At 40.9% G+C, this 14372-nt stretch overlaps 8 protein-coding genes across 8 annotated transcripts; 4 read left to right on the forward strand and 4 right to left on the reverse strand.

Moving 5' to 3' along the window:
• Nucleotides 1-13: 13 nt before the first annotated feature.
• Nucleotides 14-1219, forward strand: NEHOM01_0037 (glucosaminylphosphatidylinositol acyltransferase; the record flags this gene model as incomplete). The annotated part of the gene is made up of 1 exon (XM_051488915.1): nucleotides 14-1219. One exon carries the CDS (start codon nucleotides 14-16, stop codon nucleotides 1217-1219), a length of 1206 nt encoding a protein of 401 aa, XP_051344875.1.
• NEHOM01_0038 (alpha 1,2-mannosyltransferase) lies at nucleotides 1110-2219 on the reverse strand (the record flags this gene model as incomplete). The annotated part of the gene is made up of 1 exon (XM_051488916.1): nucleotides 1110-2219. One exon carries the CDS (start codon nucleotides 2217-2219, stop codon nucleotides 1110-1112), a length of 1110 nt encoding a protein of 369 aa, XP_051344876.1.
• Nucleotides 2220-2847: 628 nt separating this feature from the next.
• NEHOM01_0039 (protein pelota) lies at nucleotides 2848-3903 on the forward strand (the record flags this gene model as incomplete). Its single annotated transcript, XM_051488917.1, has 1 exon — nucleotides 2848-3903. One exon carries the CDS (start codon nucleotides 2848-2850, stop codon nucleotides 3901-3903), a length of 1056 nt encoding a protein of 351 aa, XP_051344877.1.
• Nucleotides 3904-4348: 445 nt separating this feature from the next.
• NEHOM01_0040 (uncharacterized protein) lies at nucleotides 4349-5518 on the forward strand (the record flags this gene model as incomplete). The annotated part of the gene is made up of 1 exon (XM_051488918.1): nucleotides 4349-5518. The coding sequence occupies one exon, from the start codon at nucleotides 4349-4351 to the stop codon at nucleotides 5516-5518; it is 1170 nt and encodes a 389-aa protein (XP_051344878.1).
• A 649-nt stretch (nucleotides 5519-6167) lies between these two features.
• On the reverse strand, nucleotides 6168-6824 carry NEHOM01_0041 (uncharacterized protein; the record flags this gene model as incomplete). Its single annotated transcript, XM_051488919.1, has 1 exon — nucleotides 6168-6824. The coding sequence occupies one exon, from the start codon at nucleotides 6822-6824 to the stop codon at nucleotides 6168-6170; it is 657 nt and encodes a 218-aa protein (XP_051344879.1).
• Nucleotides 6825-6966: 142 nt separating this feature from the next.
• NEHOM01_0042 (elongation factor 1-alpha) lies at nucleotides 6967-8424 on the reverse strand (the record flags this gene model as incomplete). Its single annotated transcript, XM_051488920.1, has 1 exon — nucleotides 6967-8424. The coding sequence occupies one exon, from the start codon at nucleotides 8422-8424 to the stop codon at nucleotides 6967-6969; it is 1458 nt and encodes a 485-aa protein (XP_051344880.1).
• Nucleotides 8425-8991: 567 nt separating this feature from the next.
• Nucleotides 8992-11598, reverse strand: NEHOM01_0043 (uncharacterized protein; the record flags this gene model as incomplete). Its single annotated transcript, XM_051488921.1, has 1 exon — nucleotides 8992-11598. One exon carries the CDS (start codon nucleotides 11596-11598, stop codon nucleotides 8992-8994), a length of 2607 nt encoding a protein of 868 aa, XP_051344881.1.
• A 456-nt stretch (nucleotides 11599-12054) lies between these two features.
• Nucleotides 12055-14241, forward strand: NEHOM01_0044 (uncharacterized protein; the record flags this gene model as incomplete). Its single annotated transcript, XM_051488922.1, has 1 exon — nucleotides 12055-14241. The coding sequence occupies one exon, from the start codon at nucleotides 12055-12057 to the stop codon at nucleotides 14239-14241; it is 2187 nt and encodes a 728-aa protein (XP_051344882.1).
• Between the last annotated feature and the right edge of the window lie 131 nt (nucleotides 14242-14372).

Genomic DNA, 14372 nt, shown 5'->3' on the forward strand with positions numbered 1-14372 from the left:
CTTGTTGATCCTTATGATACATTCTAATCTTATCTCTCGTACTGAATTATTGCATAGTACATGTAGTGCCGGGTACTGGATGTACTTGGCCCATGGCTTAGGGATACGTAATCGGTGGATTTTACTAATAGGATGGGTTTTAGTGCATTATTTGGTTACAATTAGTCGGGATAATAGTTTATTATGGGGGTTATTTGGACTGGCTGTAGGAACATGTGGGTTGGGGATAGTACGGCAGGGAATAAGGCCGGGGAAGAAACGGAAGGTAGTGGAAGTAGATGCACGTGAGTTAGTTAATTCTTTGCGGTTTACTATTTGTTCTTTGGTGTGTATCTCGATCTTTACTTGTGATTTTGCGATCTATCCTGAATGGAAGAAGAAGTCGTTGGAATTTGGTATATCTTTGATGGACTTTGGAGTGGCGGCATTTATGGTGAATGCTGGGGTTCTGGCTGCTATTCGGCATCGGTTTAGGCCGTTGAAAGGAGTATACCTGCTGGTTATGGGCTTGATGCGTTTGGGAGTGTTGAAGAGTGGGTACCATGCTGAGCCGACGGAATATGGGACTGAGCTGAACTTCTATTTTATCTACTTGGCCTGTGAGGTACTTGGTATGTGCTTGCGCTGGATTAATTCATGGGTGGTTGCCGGGGTATTACTATTGGGACATGAGTGGCTGGTTTGGCGGCCGGGAGTTGTTCAGTTTGTCTTTTATGGTGCGCGGGATGGATGGTGGCAGTCTAATCGCGAAGGCTTACTTTCAATTGTACCGTACACGGGTATGTTGTTCCTGGGGAAAGGTGTAGGTGAAGTGATCTTTGATAAGAGATTGAGTGGTAGTCGGAAGAGTTTGGTTTTAGGTACACTTGCTTTTGGTCTGCTGGGTGTGCACTGGGTAAGTGGCATGTACTTGGGACCTTCTAGAAGGTTGTGTTCACTGGCCTTTTCATCTTTTGTCTGTGCGGCAATGGTACTGCCGATGTCTGCTCATTACTTAGCTGGTTCTATTTGGGACGTGCCTATGGTCTGTCCTTTCCCACGGCTGAGCCAGTTATTTGGTCCTTTGTTCTTACTAAGTAATGCTTATGTTCTGATTGGGAATCTATGTTTCAACTGGTTGAGACTTTCTGTTTGGGAGGCTCATGCGGCAAACTTGGTTTACTTGGTGGCGTTGTTTTTGGTGCCGCTTTGGCTACTTGCGGGGCCGAAGACTTCTTAATCCACATCAATCGTTTGTAAAGATTGATACAACTGAACATTTCCAGATCAACAGATTGTTTAGGATCACAATCACAAGCGGGCCAGTTTAAAGCAGGTGCAGGACAGTGGGTGAAAGGCGGATGGGTATACCCAATGTCTTCGAAATAGTGCATGGCACTGCTGGGTAAAAAGAGGGCCAGAGCAATAGTATGGACGGGTGCATCTCCCCATCTTTCATAAAAGAAGCCACCAGTTCTATCTAGGTAATCAAAAAGCATTTGATAGGAAGGGTTTCTAAAGACGGAAAAATCAGCTATCTCAAAGTTAGACCAAAAATGGCACATGTTATATTGAGTGTACATTTCATCGGTAATAAATCGGTGCAGATTATTAGGATCAAAAAGACTCCAGATTTGTCCGGGTTGGTACTTGGTATTGTAGGCCGAGACAAAGCCTTGAAGGCTTTTCCAAAGGGAAGCAATAGTTTCAGGATACTCATGAAGAGTAATTACAAACCCGTACTTCTTCTTGTTCTCTTTCATGAAGGCAAATGGGTCGTATTTGATTGGACAGTGAATAGTAGTGCCCGGTTCAATCCGCCAGTAGTATTCGTATTTGGTCAGGAGAGGGTGCTTGTAAAAGAACCCTGAGAAGAAGCGGCACATGTGCCGATAGGACTCAACTTCACCGTAGATGATTTTCTTGCGCTTCATTCGCTCTCTTTCTCGTTTAGCCCTTTCTTGATCGATCCAAGCCGGGTAACTCCAGTGTTCTTTAGGAATCAGTCCAAACTCTACAGCAGCTGATGTAAGCTTTTTAAATCTATCTTTGAACTCCGGCGTAAACTCTTCATTGTTTAGTAGTACGTAAGGATATTGGAACTTACCGTTAAACATTTCTTCAAATCGTCTAATAGTTGGTTCTAAATCCTGAATGTCTGTGTTGCGACAAAGAATGAATAGGCATGCATTCTCTTTCTGCCAGCTTAAGGGCAGCATTAGAAGTGCGCTCAGACACATCCATCCCCAAAACATCGTGTATTGTGACTGCTATGTAATAAAAACAACCACTACCTATTGTGTTGAGTTGAGTTAGTATTAAGTTGAGTGGGTATTGGGTTAAGTGAGTATTATGATGGGTTGAGTTGAGTATTGCATTAAGTTGTGTTGAGTAATGTGATGAGTTGAGTAATATAATGGTGTTATGTTATAGTGGTATGCTGATTTCTTGTAACCCAAACCAAACTAATATCTTGGCAAGTCTGTTTGGAACTCAAGAGCGCAACAAATGATCACATCCTAATCATTCTAGATACTATTTAAGCTAACTGAATACCAACCTAACTTAACACAACTCAATACTAACTCAACTTAACTTAACTCAATTTATTGATTCGGTTTATGATAAATCAGCAATTCAAATAAAAAGCCAGAAACTCAGCTACATTTTAAAACTGAAAGAGTCTATCTTTGTTTTACTTTATCTAAACTAGATAAGCCAAATATACTTTACCACAACACGCCTAGCCCCAACAACATGCCATCCAAAACAAACAAACAGATGATAAACAACAAACAATACCACCAGTTATGAAAATGATTTCTAGTCAACCCAATACGTCATAAATATACAGTTACTCTGAGTTGTATGAAAATCCTAAGTAAAAGTAGCACTAAACAAGAGACATTCTTAGACATCATTCCCGAGGATATAGATGATATCTATGCTCTTTATCGAGTATTAGAAAAGAAAGACAGAGTCAAAACAACCACATCCAGAAGTATTTCCGCAGATGAAAATAAGTCTAAGTCACGAATCACTCTACTACTAGAGGTAGAAGTCGATCATATTTCAGTTGATCTAGCCGTCGGCATACTCTTTATCAAAGGAAAGATTCTTAATGAAACCAAATACACCAAAGTAGGCACTTTCCACACATTAGACATTCCAGTACATCAACGCTTTTCCATTGTTAAAGAGAACATATCAGCCGGAACACTAACCATGCTTAAGGACCTTACTATTGAAAACAAAGCAGAGACTGCCTACCTACTCTGCCGCAAAGACACCTATGCCCTTATCTTATCTTCACAATACACCACGAAACGAATCAAAACTTACCCGAAAGAGAAGAACAAAGGAAGCAAAGACAAAACCATTGCCCAAATAGTCAAAGAAATCAAAGAAGGCGTTAAGCTCTTTATTATCGTCAGTGATGACAAAGACGTACCCGAACACTTCAAGAAGATCCCAGAACTAAAAGGTCGAATCTTCTTCTGTAAACGACCAGTCGTAACTGAGAATACGTACAAAGGCGATTCCGAAGCCATTAGTGCTTTACTTAAACTCCCAGATGTCCTCAAGCAAATATCCGCCCAAAGATATGGCAAAGAAATCCTAGCCACCACCGAGTTCTTCAACCAAGAAGAGAAAGGCACGAAAGGAACTACTAGTGGCCAAAAAGAAACACTTTGTGCTGCCGAGAACTATCTTATCAAAAAACTCATTATAGTAGACTCAGTCATTAAGTCTGAGAAGCCGGAAGAACGAGAGATAGTTGCACAAATTATGGGTCTAGCCAAACAAGCCAATGCTGAGACCTTCATTCTTTCCCAGCACACACCCTTAGGCGAAAAAGTCCTAGCTCGTGGCGGAGTTCTTTCTTTACTTTCCCAACCTGTCAATATTGCTGATCTCATGTGATAACCCAAACCTATCTATCAAAGAAGCAATAAAGGCTGTCATATTATTATTTACCACCTAAATCCACCCCACCTACTTCATACTACCCCACTCCACGTTAACTTAAAACCCATTCAAAACCCATACTAACCAAATCAAAACAACTACCAACGCATTTAATTAGCAACACTTAAAGCATATTCTTAACCAACTTCGTTGTGTATTGGTTGAATTGAAATTAGAGGACTTTTTGTGTTTGAAGAGTTTGATTGTAAAGATAGTGACGAGTAAGCATTCCTCTACCAAACCAATAAGACAAATTGTTTCGTTTGACGTTGGTAATTAATTACTTCCAAAACTAATGTCAGGTCCCGTTACAATCAATGCACAGGTATAAATAGGTTCTTAACTCGATACTTATTCCATGGAAATATCGAGTCGGTTTCTTTATTGCACAGCACTATCTATGATATCCATGCTTTTCCTTCTTACACAAGTCCAGGCTTCGGTTAGGGAAAGGATTAATGCTATCGAAGCTAAGACTAACCAATCTAACCTGGCCATTAACACTCCCGGTAAAGGAGGCAAGGGCGGTAAAGGAGGCGAGCCCGGAAAACCAGGTAGTCCAGGTGGTTCGGGTAGTTCAGGTAGTTCGGGTAGTTCAGGGGTAGGAGGTAAAGGTGGCGAGGGAGGTAAACCAGGTAGTTCAGGTAATTCAGGACAAGGAGGTAATGGAGGTGCACCAGGCAAACCAGGTAGCCCGGGTCAAGGCGGCGATGGAGGTGCACCAGGTAGTCCGGGGCAGGGTGGTAGCGGGGGCAAGCCGGGTAGTTCGGGCAGTCCAGGTCAAGGCGGCAATGGAGGTGCACCAGGTAGTCCAGGAGTAGGAGGTAAAGGTGGCGAGGGAGGAAAACCAGGTAGTTCAGGTAATTCAGGACAGGGTGGCAATGGAGGTGCACCAGGTAGTCCGGGACAAGGCGGTAAAGGAGGTGAGGGCGGCAAACCGGGTAATTCAGGCCAAAACGGTAATGAAGGTAAACCAGGCAAACCAGGTAGTCCAGGAGTAGGAGGTAATGGAGGTGCACCAGGCAGCCCGGGCCAAGGCGGCAATGGAGGAAATGGAAGCAGGCCAGGCAGTCCTGGAGTAGGAGGTAACGGAGGCGAGGGAGGAAAACCGGGCCAAAACGGCAATGGAGGCAATTCAGGCAATTCTAGTAACCCAGACCAAGGAAAACAAGGACAGGGTGGACAAGGAGGTGCACCAGGTAGTCCGGGCAACTCGGGCCAAGGCGGTAAAGGAGGAGAAGGAGGAGCACCCGGCAATTCAGCTACCCCAAGCAAACCCCAACATCATATAATTATTGCCCAGGCCAACCCAGCAGGACCATCCAAGTCCAAGGAAGCATGTAAGATCAGCCACGTACCACAAGAAAGTGATCCAGAATTGACCGCAGCAAAGGTCGCCTTCGATAAAAAGTACCAAGAGCTTATGGCCGAATACCACCGCCATGTTGCACTTATCCAACAGGAAAGAGCTCAAGCACAAACCAAGGGCAAATTAGATAAAGATAGTAATCTCAAACCAAGCGAGTTTATCCGTGTACGAGCAGAAGCCAACAAGTCCCAAGCCAAATAGAGACTTAGAAACAACCCATCTACACACTACTAGCCCATTTCTTTTGATATTGAGATAGTGAGATCAACCAACTCAATCCAATAAACAAACAATAGCTTATCCACAAAATAGACTTATATATTTAGTTTGACACACAACAATAATACTCTCTTATCTCTAGAATCTTCTTAATTACCATCACTAATCAATACTAACCCAATACTAACCCCAGATCAAGCAATCAACAATATAGAAACCCAACCCAATACCAACCCAATACTAAGTCACCAAAGCAATAAGATTTGACCCAGGAACTATCGATGTGTGAAGAGTATTATACACCCAGAGAGCCGACCAGAAGAGATAGCAACAAGTAGACAGCATACATCCACTGTTTTCCGATCTAAACCATGATTCAGACAATAGAATCCAAAATAAGCATCCATTTAGACAATAGAATCCAAAATAAGTAATACCGTTGTAAGAGTTCTCAGTCTACAGAAATACCATGTACAGAAATACCATAAGAATCCTTCAAGAACTAGCCAAAACCATCAACATCTTATTTAAACAACCCAATAGATAGCAACTAACTAAGTACACAACACAACACCAACTAAACACAACACAACACCAACTAAACACAACACAATACCAACTAAATACGAACTCATTTATTCTTCTCCCGTTCCAAATGCTTACGCACGATAAAATCAATACTTTGTCTTCTTTCCAACCGTCCTTCTGTCTCCAATCGTTCCAACCGTTTAAAACACTCCACCAAAGAGACATAAGGACTCTTTTCCGGCTTAACAGCCATTGTCCCATCAAAAACCTTTATCTGTCCCGATTTCAAGCCATTAATCACCGTTCGTCTCGTCCGTTTAACCGGAGTCAAGAACACTTCAGCCCGTGATCTTTTCGGAGTCAAAATAGTCACAAACCGTTCATCCACCACCTCCTCTCCATCCATCTTCCTCTTCCTACCACTTCCATGCGTTCCATGAGTTATTTTACTACTAATTATGACGTCTTCGTCATCGCCATCGTCTTTGTCTTTGTCATCTTTCTCTCCACTACTAACTTTACTAATTATGACGTCATCGTCATCGTCTTCATCTTTCTCACCACTACTAACTTTACTACTAATTACACTACTAACTTTACTACTTATGACGTCATCTTCCTCACCATCACCCAACACTAATTCATTACTACCACCCAACACTATCTCACCACCACCTATAGATACCCTCTCAATACCATTACTAACTTTACTTTCTTCTGGTAAGACCATATAGGAACTCCCTAACTCTTCATGAGACATAAAAAACAAAGACTAACGCTCAAGCTTTATTTCTTTGGCAGTAACTAAGATTAAATTAAGATAAGATAGTGATTTTGATTTTTAAAATAACCCAACGTCCAAAAACCAAATTCCATCTCCTTATCTCCAAATCTCATCCCACTTACTTCTTCTTGGTAGCTAGCGCTCCCTTACGACCAAAGTCCTTAACGAACTCAGGACACGCACTCTCAAACTCATCCTTAGTATGGAAGATCTTGTTAATGATACCAACGGCAATAGTCCTACTCTGCTCTCTAAGCGCAAATCGGCCTAAACACTGGGCAGTAGCAAACGGCTCCATCACAGTCGATTTAGTAGGAACAAGCACAACCCGAGCACAAACGCGAGGAGCAATAGTAATCCGACTAGGCGACTCTTCGGTTACAATGTACTCCTTACCCTTCTTAGTACCAATATCGCACAACTTAGCAAAAACAACATTAACGTGCGTAGTAGAGATATCCATCATTGGAGCATATCCAGCCTTAATAAAAGCTTCCTTCTTCTCACCAGCCGATGATTTAACAGATAAGAAAATAACCGTACAATGAGCAGCATAAGCATCAGCACAAGGAGATCTAGCCTGTTCAGATAAGACTGAACCTTGCTTAATCTTATTGACGTCATCACTAGATACCTTTAAAGTAATTCCACAATTCTCTCCCGCCTCAACTGATTTACGAGCTTTCTTGTGAATTTCCAAAGTCTTCACTTCAGCCTTAATATTCCCAGGAGAAATCAAGACTTTCATGTTCTGAGTACAAGTACCGTACTCTACTCGACCAGTATATACCTTACCTATACCTTTGATATCAAAAATACTTGTTAAAGGGAATCTTAAAGGAGCTTCAATCAATCGTTTAGGTAAAGGATAGAAGTCAATAGCCTCTTCTAAAGATCTAATTGGTTCAGCATCTGGCTTATCTTCTGGCTTCCAACCCTTAAACCACTCAAACTTATCTGAATCACGAGTTAAACCAATACCTTTGAATCCAGAGATAGGAACGATAGGAGTATTCTTCATATCGTACATCTTCTTCATCTTAGCCTTAATGTTCTCAGTGATTTCTTGGAATCTCTTCTCGGCCTCAGCTGGTGAAGGTAAAGTATCTAATTTGTTAACAGCTACAATAGCCTTAGATACACCTAGAGTATGGGCTAGAATAATATGCTCGTATAAAGTACCAGTCTCAGTAATAGCTCTTTCAAACTCTCCTTGGGCTGCTGGAACAATAATAACGGCTACATCTGCTTGGGCTGTACCAGTAATCATATTCTTTAAGAATCCTCTGTGCCCGGGACAGTCAAGGATATTAACGGTATGTTTAGCTGTCTTTACGACTTTCATTGAGACTTGAATAGTAATACCGGACTCTCTTTCGGCCTTGTTGTTATCACAGTAGAAGGCAAAACCAAAGGAACCTTTTCCATGGTCTCTGGCTGCTTCTTCTAACTTTTCAACTGTTCGTTTATCGATTGCTCCTAATTTAAAGCACAAGTGTCCAATAGTAGTACTTTTACCACTATCAACGTGTCCTAAGAAACATACGTTAATGTATTGCTCTTTGGTGTCTGCCATGGGTTAGCTAAAAAAAAGTGTTTATATGCTTATTATCGCCTCTAAGTTACTGTTGAGTTAGTATGGGGTGGAGTTGGGTGGGGTTGGTATTGGGTTATGTAGATGTAGTTAGTAGTAATAAAGTAGGTCATCTTAGTTAGTAGTTGTTGTTGTTGTAGTAGTAATAAAGTAAGTCATCTTAGTTAGTAGTAGTAGTATAGACTTAGTTGGTAATAGTAGTAGTAGTTGTATTAGTAGTATAGACTTAGTTAGTAGTAGTAGTATAGACTTAGTTAGTAGTAGTAGTAATAAAGTAAGTTGTCTTGGCTGGTAATAGTAGTAGTAGTGTAGACTTAGTTGGTAGTACTAGTAGTGGTAATGAAATACATCTTAGTTAGTAGTAGTAGAAGCTTAGCTGGTAGTAGTAGTAGTAGTAATGAAATACATCTTAGTTGGTGGTAGTAGTAGAAACTTAGTTGACAGTAGATACTTAATTAGTAGTAATTATACTATAGCAATACACTATGGTAATACATATTTAATGAAAGATACTGGATTGTGGTGTATTTAGTGGTATGATGGGGGTGGTTAGGATTGGGTTAGGGCTAGGGTTGAGATTTGGTTGGTGGCTTGTTGGAAGAAGTCGACGGCTTGGAAGATAAGGAAAAGAGCTAGTAGAGTTAGGAGGAATTGAATAATGTGGCGGATGAGGGATTGGGCAATGTGCTGCTTTATCCAACTGTAAATGGCTTGGAGGGTTGTTTGTTGGTGGGTATGGCGGTTGTAGTAGGCTTGTGTGAAAGAAGGAAGGAGTGTGCCGAGTCGGTGACTGATGAAGATAGTGGGGGTGGCTAGGAAGAAGAAGGAAAGGAAGAGATAGACAGTGATGGAGAGGGAATAATAGTAGGAAAATAGAAGAACGGCTAGACAAAGAATAGATAGGACTGTGACATAGACTAGGAACCGGACGTTCTTTTGGTGCTTGGGATGGGCTAGTTCAGTGACTTGGCAAGTAAATATAAAGAAGTGGGTAAGAATGAATGAAAGGAGAGTAGTAATGATTATAATGGCGAAAATAAGACCAATATTAGTGAGAATACCTGCTGAGGTTAAAGATGTGAGTTTGCTGTGAAGGTCGAATTCGTCAACCAGAAGGAAGAATAGTAGAGTTAAGATGGATGTGCTGTAGAAAATAACATCGGCTACTAAACCGATATTGGCCAGCATGCGGTGGAATGTGCCTTGGGTTGCTTGGGGAATGGTTGAGGGAGTGATGGAAATAGGAACACAGTATTTTATGCCTTTGTGTGTATAGACAAGACGAGTTTCAAGGGGCGAACTATCGGATTGAGTTGTTTGGTTAAATTTAAGACCGGGTGTATCCTTGCTGAAATCGACGGGGACATCGAACCCAGTTGCCCCGGGAGTAAGATGAATCTCTTGGACCTTGGGGGTGGTTGTAGTGGTGTTAAAAGGTTGGTTGCTATGGGCTTGATCTTCAATGTGCTCGCGGGTGTGGGGGTAGCGGAGGAGGGATAGTAGGGAGCCGTAGAATTCGTAGTAGAGGAGTTTTATCCGTTGGACACATCCACAACTAGTGATTTCGAAAGCTCGTTTTTTGTACCAGATAATGATAGGCCGGAGGTAGGGATGTTTGCAAGCACGAATGCTGAATAGTCTGTCTTTGATATCGTTGATCTTTCCATAATGAAGGGCTCGGGCATCAATTAGGGACATATCGATAGAACTTGCGTGGTGGTGGAAGGTATTAGCAAAGCTAAAGTAGAGCCGGTTCAGTTTCTGGTTAAGATTTTTGATTTGAGTAAGAGCTGGATTGACATTGCCAGTATAGGTGGGTTGGATAACAGTATAGGCGGGTGTAGTAGGTGTGGTTGGATTGGTTGTGGTTGGATCGGGGGTAGTTGAAGTAGAAGCAGTTGATGTGTCTGTAGAAGTGGTTGGATTGGGGGTAGTAGAAGTATCTGTAGAGGTAGCAGCAATGGAAGTAGGAGTAGTTGGATTTGAATTAGTGGGGGTAGGAGGAGTGATAACAACTGCAACACTCGCTGTGGATGAGGGATTGGCCTGCGTGGCTAATTCCCCGGGGGATAAATATAACTGGGCTGTGCTGCGATAGATTTCTGTGGCTTCTTCTGCCCAGCGGGAGCGAACTTCAAGGGCTGATTTGGTGATTATCTTCTGGATGGCCTTTGGGTTGGTAAATCCCTGCTTGGATAGTTTTAATTGGGGACTATTGGCGGCCAGGCCAATGGCCTGTAGTTCATTCATTCGACGGGCCTCGCAAAGAAAGGGTTTGGTGTAGATCGTACGACCGTCATTGTCGGACTTAACATTGGCCGGGTTTATGTCGATTAAGTTTGTGTTGATATGGTCATTGATAACCTTATCAAGTACTTCTTTAACTTTATCTTTAATAAACCGTTTATCGGCCACAGATATAAATTCGATCTCGTTAGAGTATTCTTGTATATTCTCGGCAACTACTTCTCGGATTGTATCTGCTTTGCGGCGTTCGATGGCTAGGGCCAATTCGGCTTGGACGCTTTTCATTTCGCTAAGAAGCCTTTTGGGTTGAGTGAGTTTGATGATATGGCAGAACTTAGCCATTTGCATAAGTTTGGATAGATAATCTCTAACTAGAGCATCTTTATCATTTTTAGCTTGTTCTTTAAGTGCTAAAGCTTTGGCTGCCTTGATAGCTCTCTTTTCAGCTCGGGTTTTAGCCGGTATAAGCTTATCTGTCTCGTCACTAGTTGGTGCTAGTTCGTTTTCAGTATTATCTTCAGTATCTTCTGGACTCTCTTCTTCTATACCAGCAATTATTCTCTCAAGCTTTGCTTCAGAGATAGATGTACAGACCTCTCTAGTTTCTAACGGCAAGTACTTTTGTAAGTTAGCCAATTCAGTCTTCGGATTAATTGGGTCTGGTTGAGCAAATCGACGTTCTAAATAATCTTTAATCTCCTTACTCTTATTACTCTGTAAAACTCTAGTTAGTATTTGTGTAATCGCCTTCTTAATCAAAGCCAGTTCAGCATCAACATCATATTCATCCGCCACCACCGCACTAGCATACATATTCTTAGTCAATGGTTCTATCTTTATCGCATAGACACTCTCAAGCCGTTTAAGCATCCAATCATAACTATCATTATTAAGTGAATTATCATCCATTAATTGTATAATTTATCCCAAATTTTTAAACAGTATTAGAACGTGCATCATAATTTTCCTAAAAAGGAAATTTATCTCCACCAGTACCAAATTTTCCAATTTACTCCATTAAGTAATTTATTCATTCCATCAACCCAATTCAAAATCACCACAACCCCAACTCAATACCCACCACAACCTAACTCAAACCCACCCCATCACAACTTAATGTCATTCTAATACAGTCACTACCATAAACACCATACACAAGTCAATCCTAACCCAATTATACCATTAAGTTACTCTATGACGTCATTATTAAATTAGTATTAACTTAACTCACTCTAAACATAACTCAACTTAATCTAACCCACTTAACTTAACTCACTCTAAACCCAACTTAACTCAACTCAACCCAATCTAATCTAATCTAAACTAAACCAACTGCCGGCTAGACTCTTTATTTTCTTTTTGTTTATGAAGGTCCTTATGGAGAGTAATAACATACTAGATGGAAAAGACCGTCCAGGCTATGCCATAGCAAAGGACTGGTACATCAAGTATAAGAGTGGGGAAACAAACCTTCCTAAGTTGATCAACCGTCCAATTAGATCAAAAATCACCGAACTAACCGCGCAGTCCGATTATCAAGTGATCTCCTGTAGCGAATGGGAGAAGATAAGACAAACGTATAATTTTGATATTGAAGTCCCAGTAGGAGTTGTAAATATAAGCATGCGTCTGCAAAACAAAGACACTTCACCTATAGATAAGCATTTTCAAGCCGCCGCCAGTCAAGAGATCTTTGAAGTTATCCAAGTAGTTCTATTTAGCCATAAAATGACCAAATCACAATTTAACCAGCAATACGACTACCAGATAACCAATGGAGTAGATCTATCTGCCCAATTGATTAAATGTAATAGTGATGAAGTTAATATTGAGATAAGTTTGCGCGATAGTTTAAGTAATGATTTAGGTTTAAACGATAGTTTATCTGGTCTTAAAAAGAGAGATAAGATAGGAGAGGTAAATACTCATAATAATCTCAGTCGAAATAACAATTTATCCTATCAAGATAACAAAAATTCAAAAGATTTAAAAAAAGATAGTGGGACTAAGCCTGTTGAGTTTAGAAATGTTGGTTTAAGTTGTTATATGAATACGGCTCTTCAAGTTTTACTAGGCGTCTCTGAACTATCCCAGAAAATCCTCGGGATTAGAAGTGAAACCATTCGGGAACTGAGTCAGCGTAAGAATACTAAGAAGGGGTACAGTAAGGAGAAGAGTGCCCAATTACTGCTGGCTTATCGTGGCTTAGCTAAAAGTGCGGCTAAAGGTGAAGATTGTAGTGGGCGCCTGCGGGAAATGAAACGCGCTTTAGGAAATATTGATCCTAGATACGGCCGGTGTACGGAAGAAGATGCCGGGGAAGTCTTTTCTTTGATTTTGACCAATTTTAGCTATCTTTTTGAAAGAACGGCTTATGAAAAGCTTGTTTCTAATCTATTTATGTACAATGCTGATCTAGTCCGAGTATATAAGACTGAGTCTGGCCAGGAAGTACATCGGGAGAGGAAGAATCTTTATAAGTCTTTTGTGCTTAATGGCTCTTTTGGTTCGGAAAAGGGGCCACATGCTCATGTCTTAGTAGTTCATCAGTGCCAGCTACTGATTACTTCTTTATGTGTGTATCAGGAGAGTTCTGGGGAGTTATTGGTGGGGGCAGTGAAGGAGAAGATTAGTCGGGACTTTCAAGTACCGGTTGAACAGGTTTTAGTAGGGGAAATGGCTGGTGAAGGTCGGATGGTACTTAAAAGAGAAGATTCTTATCGGTTTATGCCGAAAAAAGCCTTATTTGGCCAACCTATTTTTTATATTGCCGAACAAATTATGACGTCAGAGATTGAGTTTGTTTTTTTAAAATATTTACCGCAAAAGGAAAATCAAAACTTTTTTACTTCCCTTTTTGGTAATAATGATAAAAACATTATTGAAATGCCATTTATCATGAAAAAAGAAAGAGATATTGCTGAGTTTTTCAAAAGTAACTTGAAAATCATTAGAAAACCTGAAGAATCAGATACTTTATTGGAGATAAAAGATACAGTAGCTGAAAGTCCAATGTACTTCTCTTCCATGGTCGTGGTTATCTCGCACAAGCACTGGCAGGCAACGGAGTACATAGAAAGTCTTAAGGAACGGAAGAACAAGGCCAAAGAGACTTTGCATGTACAATGTGTGCTAACTAATTGGGAGAACAATCATGTACGGCAAGTAGATAGGAAGAAGGATAGGAATGAGAAGAAGGAGCCAATTGCCGGGGCAGCTAGTGTACTGGAGTTTACTAGTTTCTGTTGTTTTGCTAAGTACTTCTGTGTACAGCTGCCTTTAGGTCTTGGGTCTTACTATACGGGTGAAAGACTCTTTGAGAAGCATAAGTTGCAGGTGGAGAAAGACGGCTTGATCTTAGATGGGAAGGCTTACTCTTTAGTTGGTATTTTAGTTCATCATAATTTTGGCATTGGTGGTCATTACGTGGCCTTTACTAAAAGAGGTGATGTATGGTACCACTGCAATGACAGTACAATTACTAAGTCGTCGGTGCAAGAGGCTGTTTCAACGGGGTATCCGTACGGTATTCTCTATCGGGTGCAAGAGTAGAAATAAACTAGAACAACCCGTTTAGTTTGGGTTAGTATAGAATTGAGTTGTGTTATGTTTAGATAAGATAAAATAGAGGTCTGTTATGTTTAGATGAGATGAGATAAGATAAAGGTGTGTTTAGATAAGAT

This window comes from Nematocida homosporus (assembly GCF_024244095.1).
Source record: "Nematocida homosporus strain JUm1504 chromosome Unknown 4562, whole genome shotgun sequence".
Lineage (NCBI taxonomy): Eukaryota > Fungi > Microsporidia > Nematocida > Nematocida homosporus.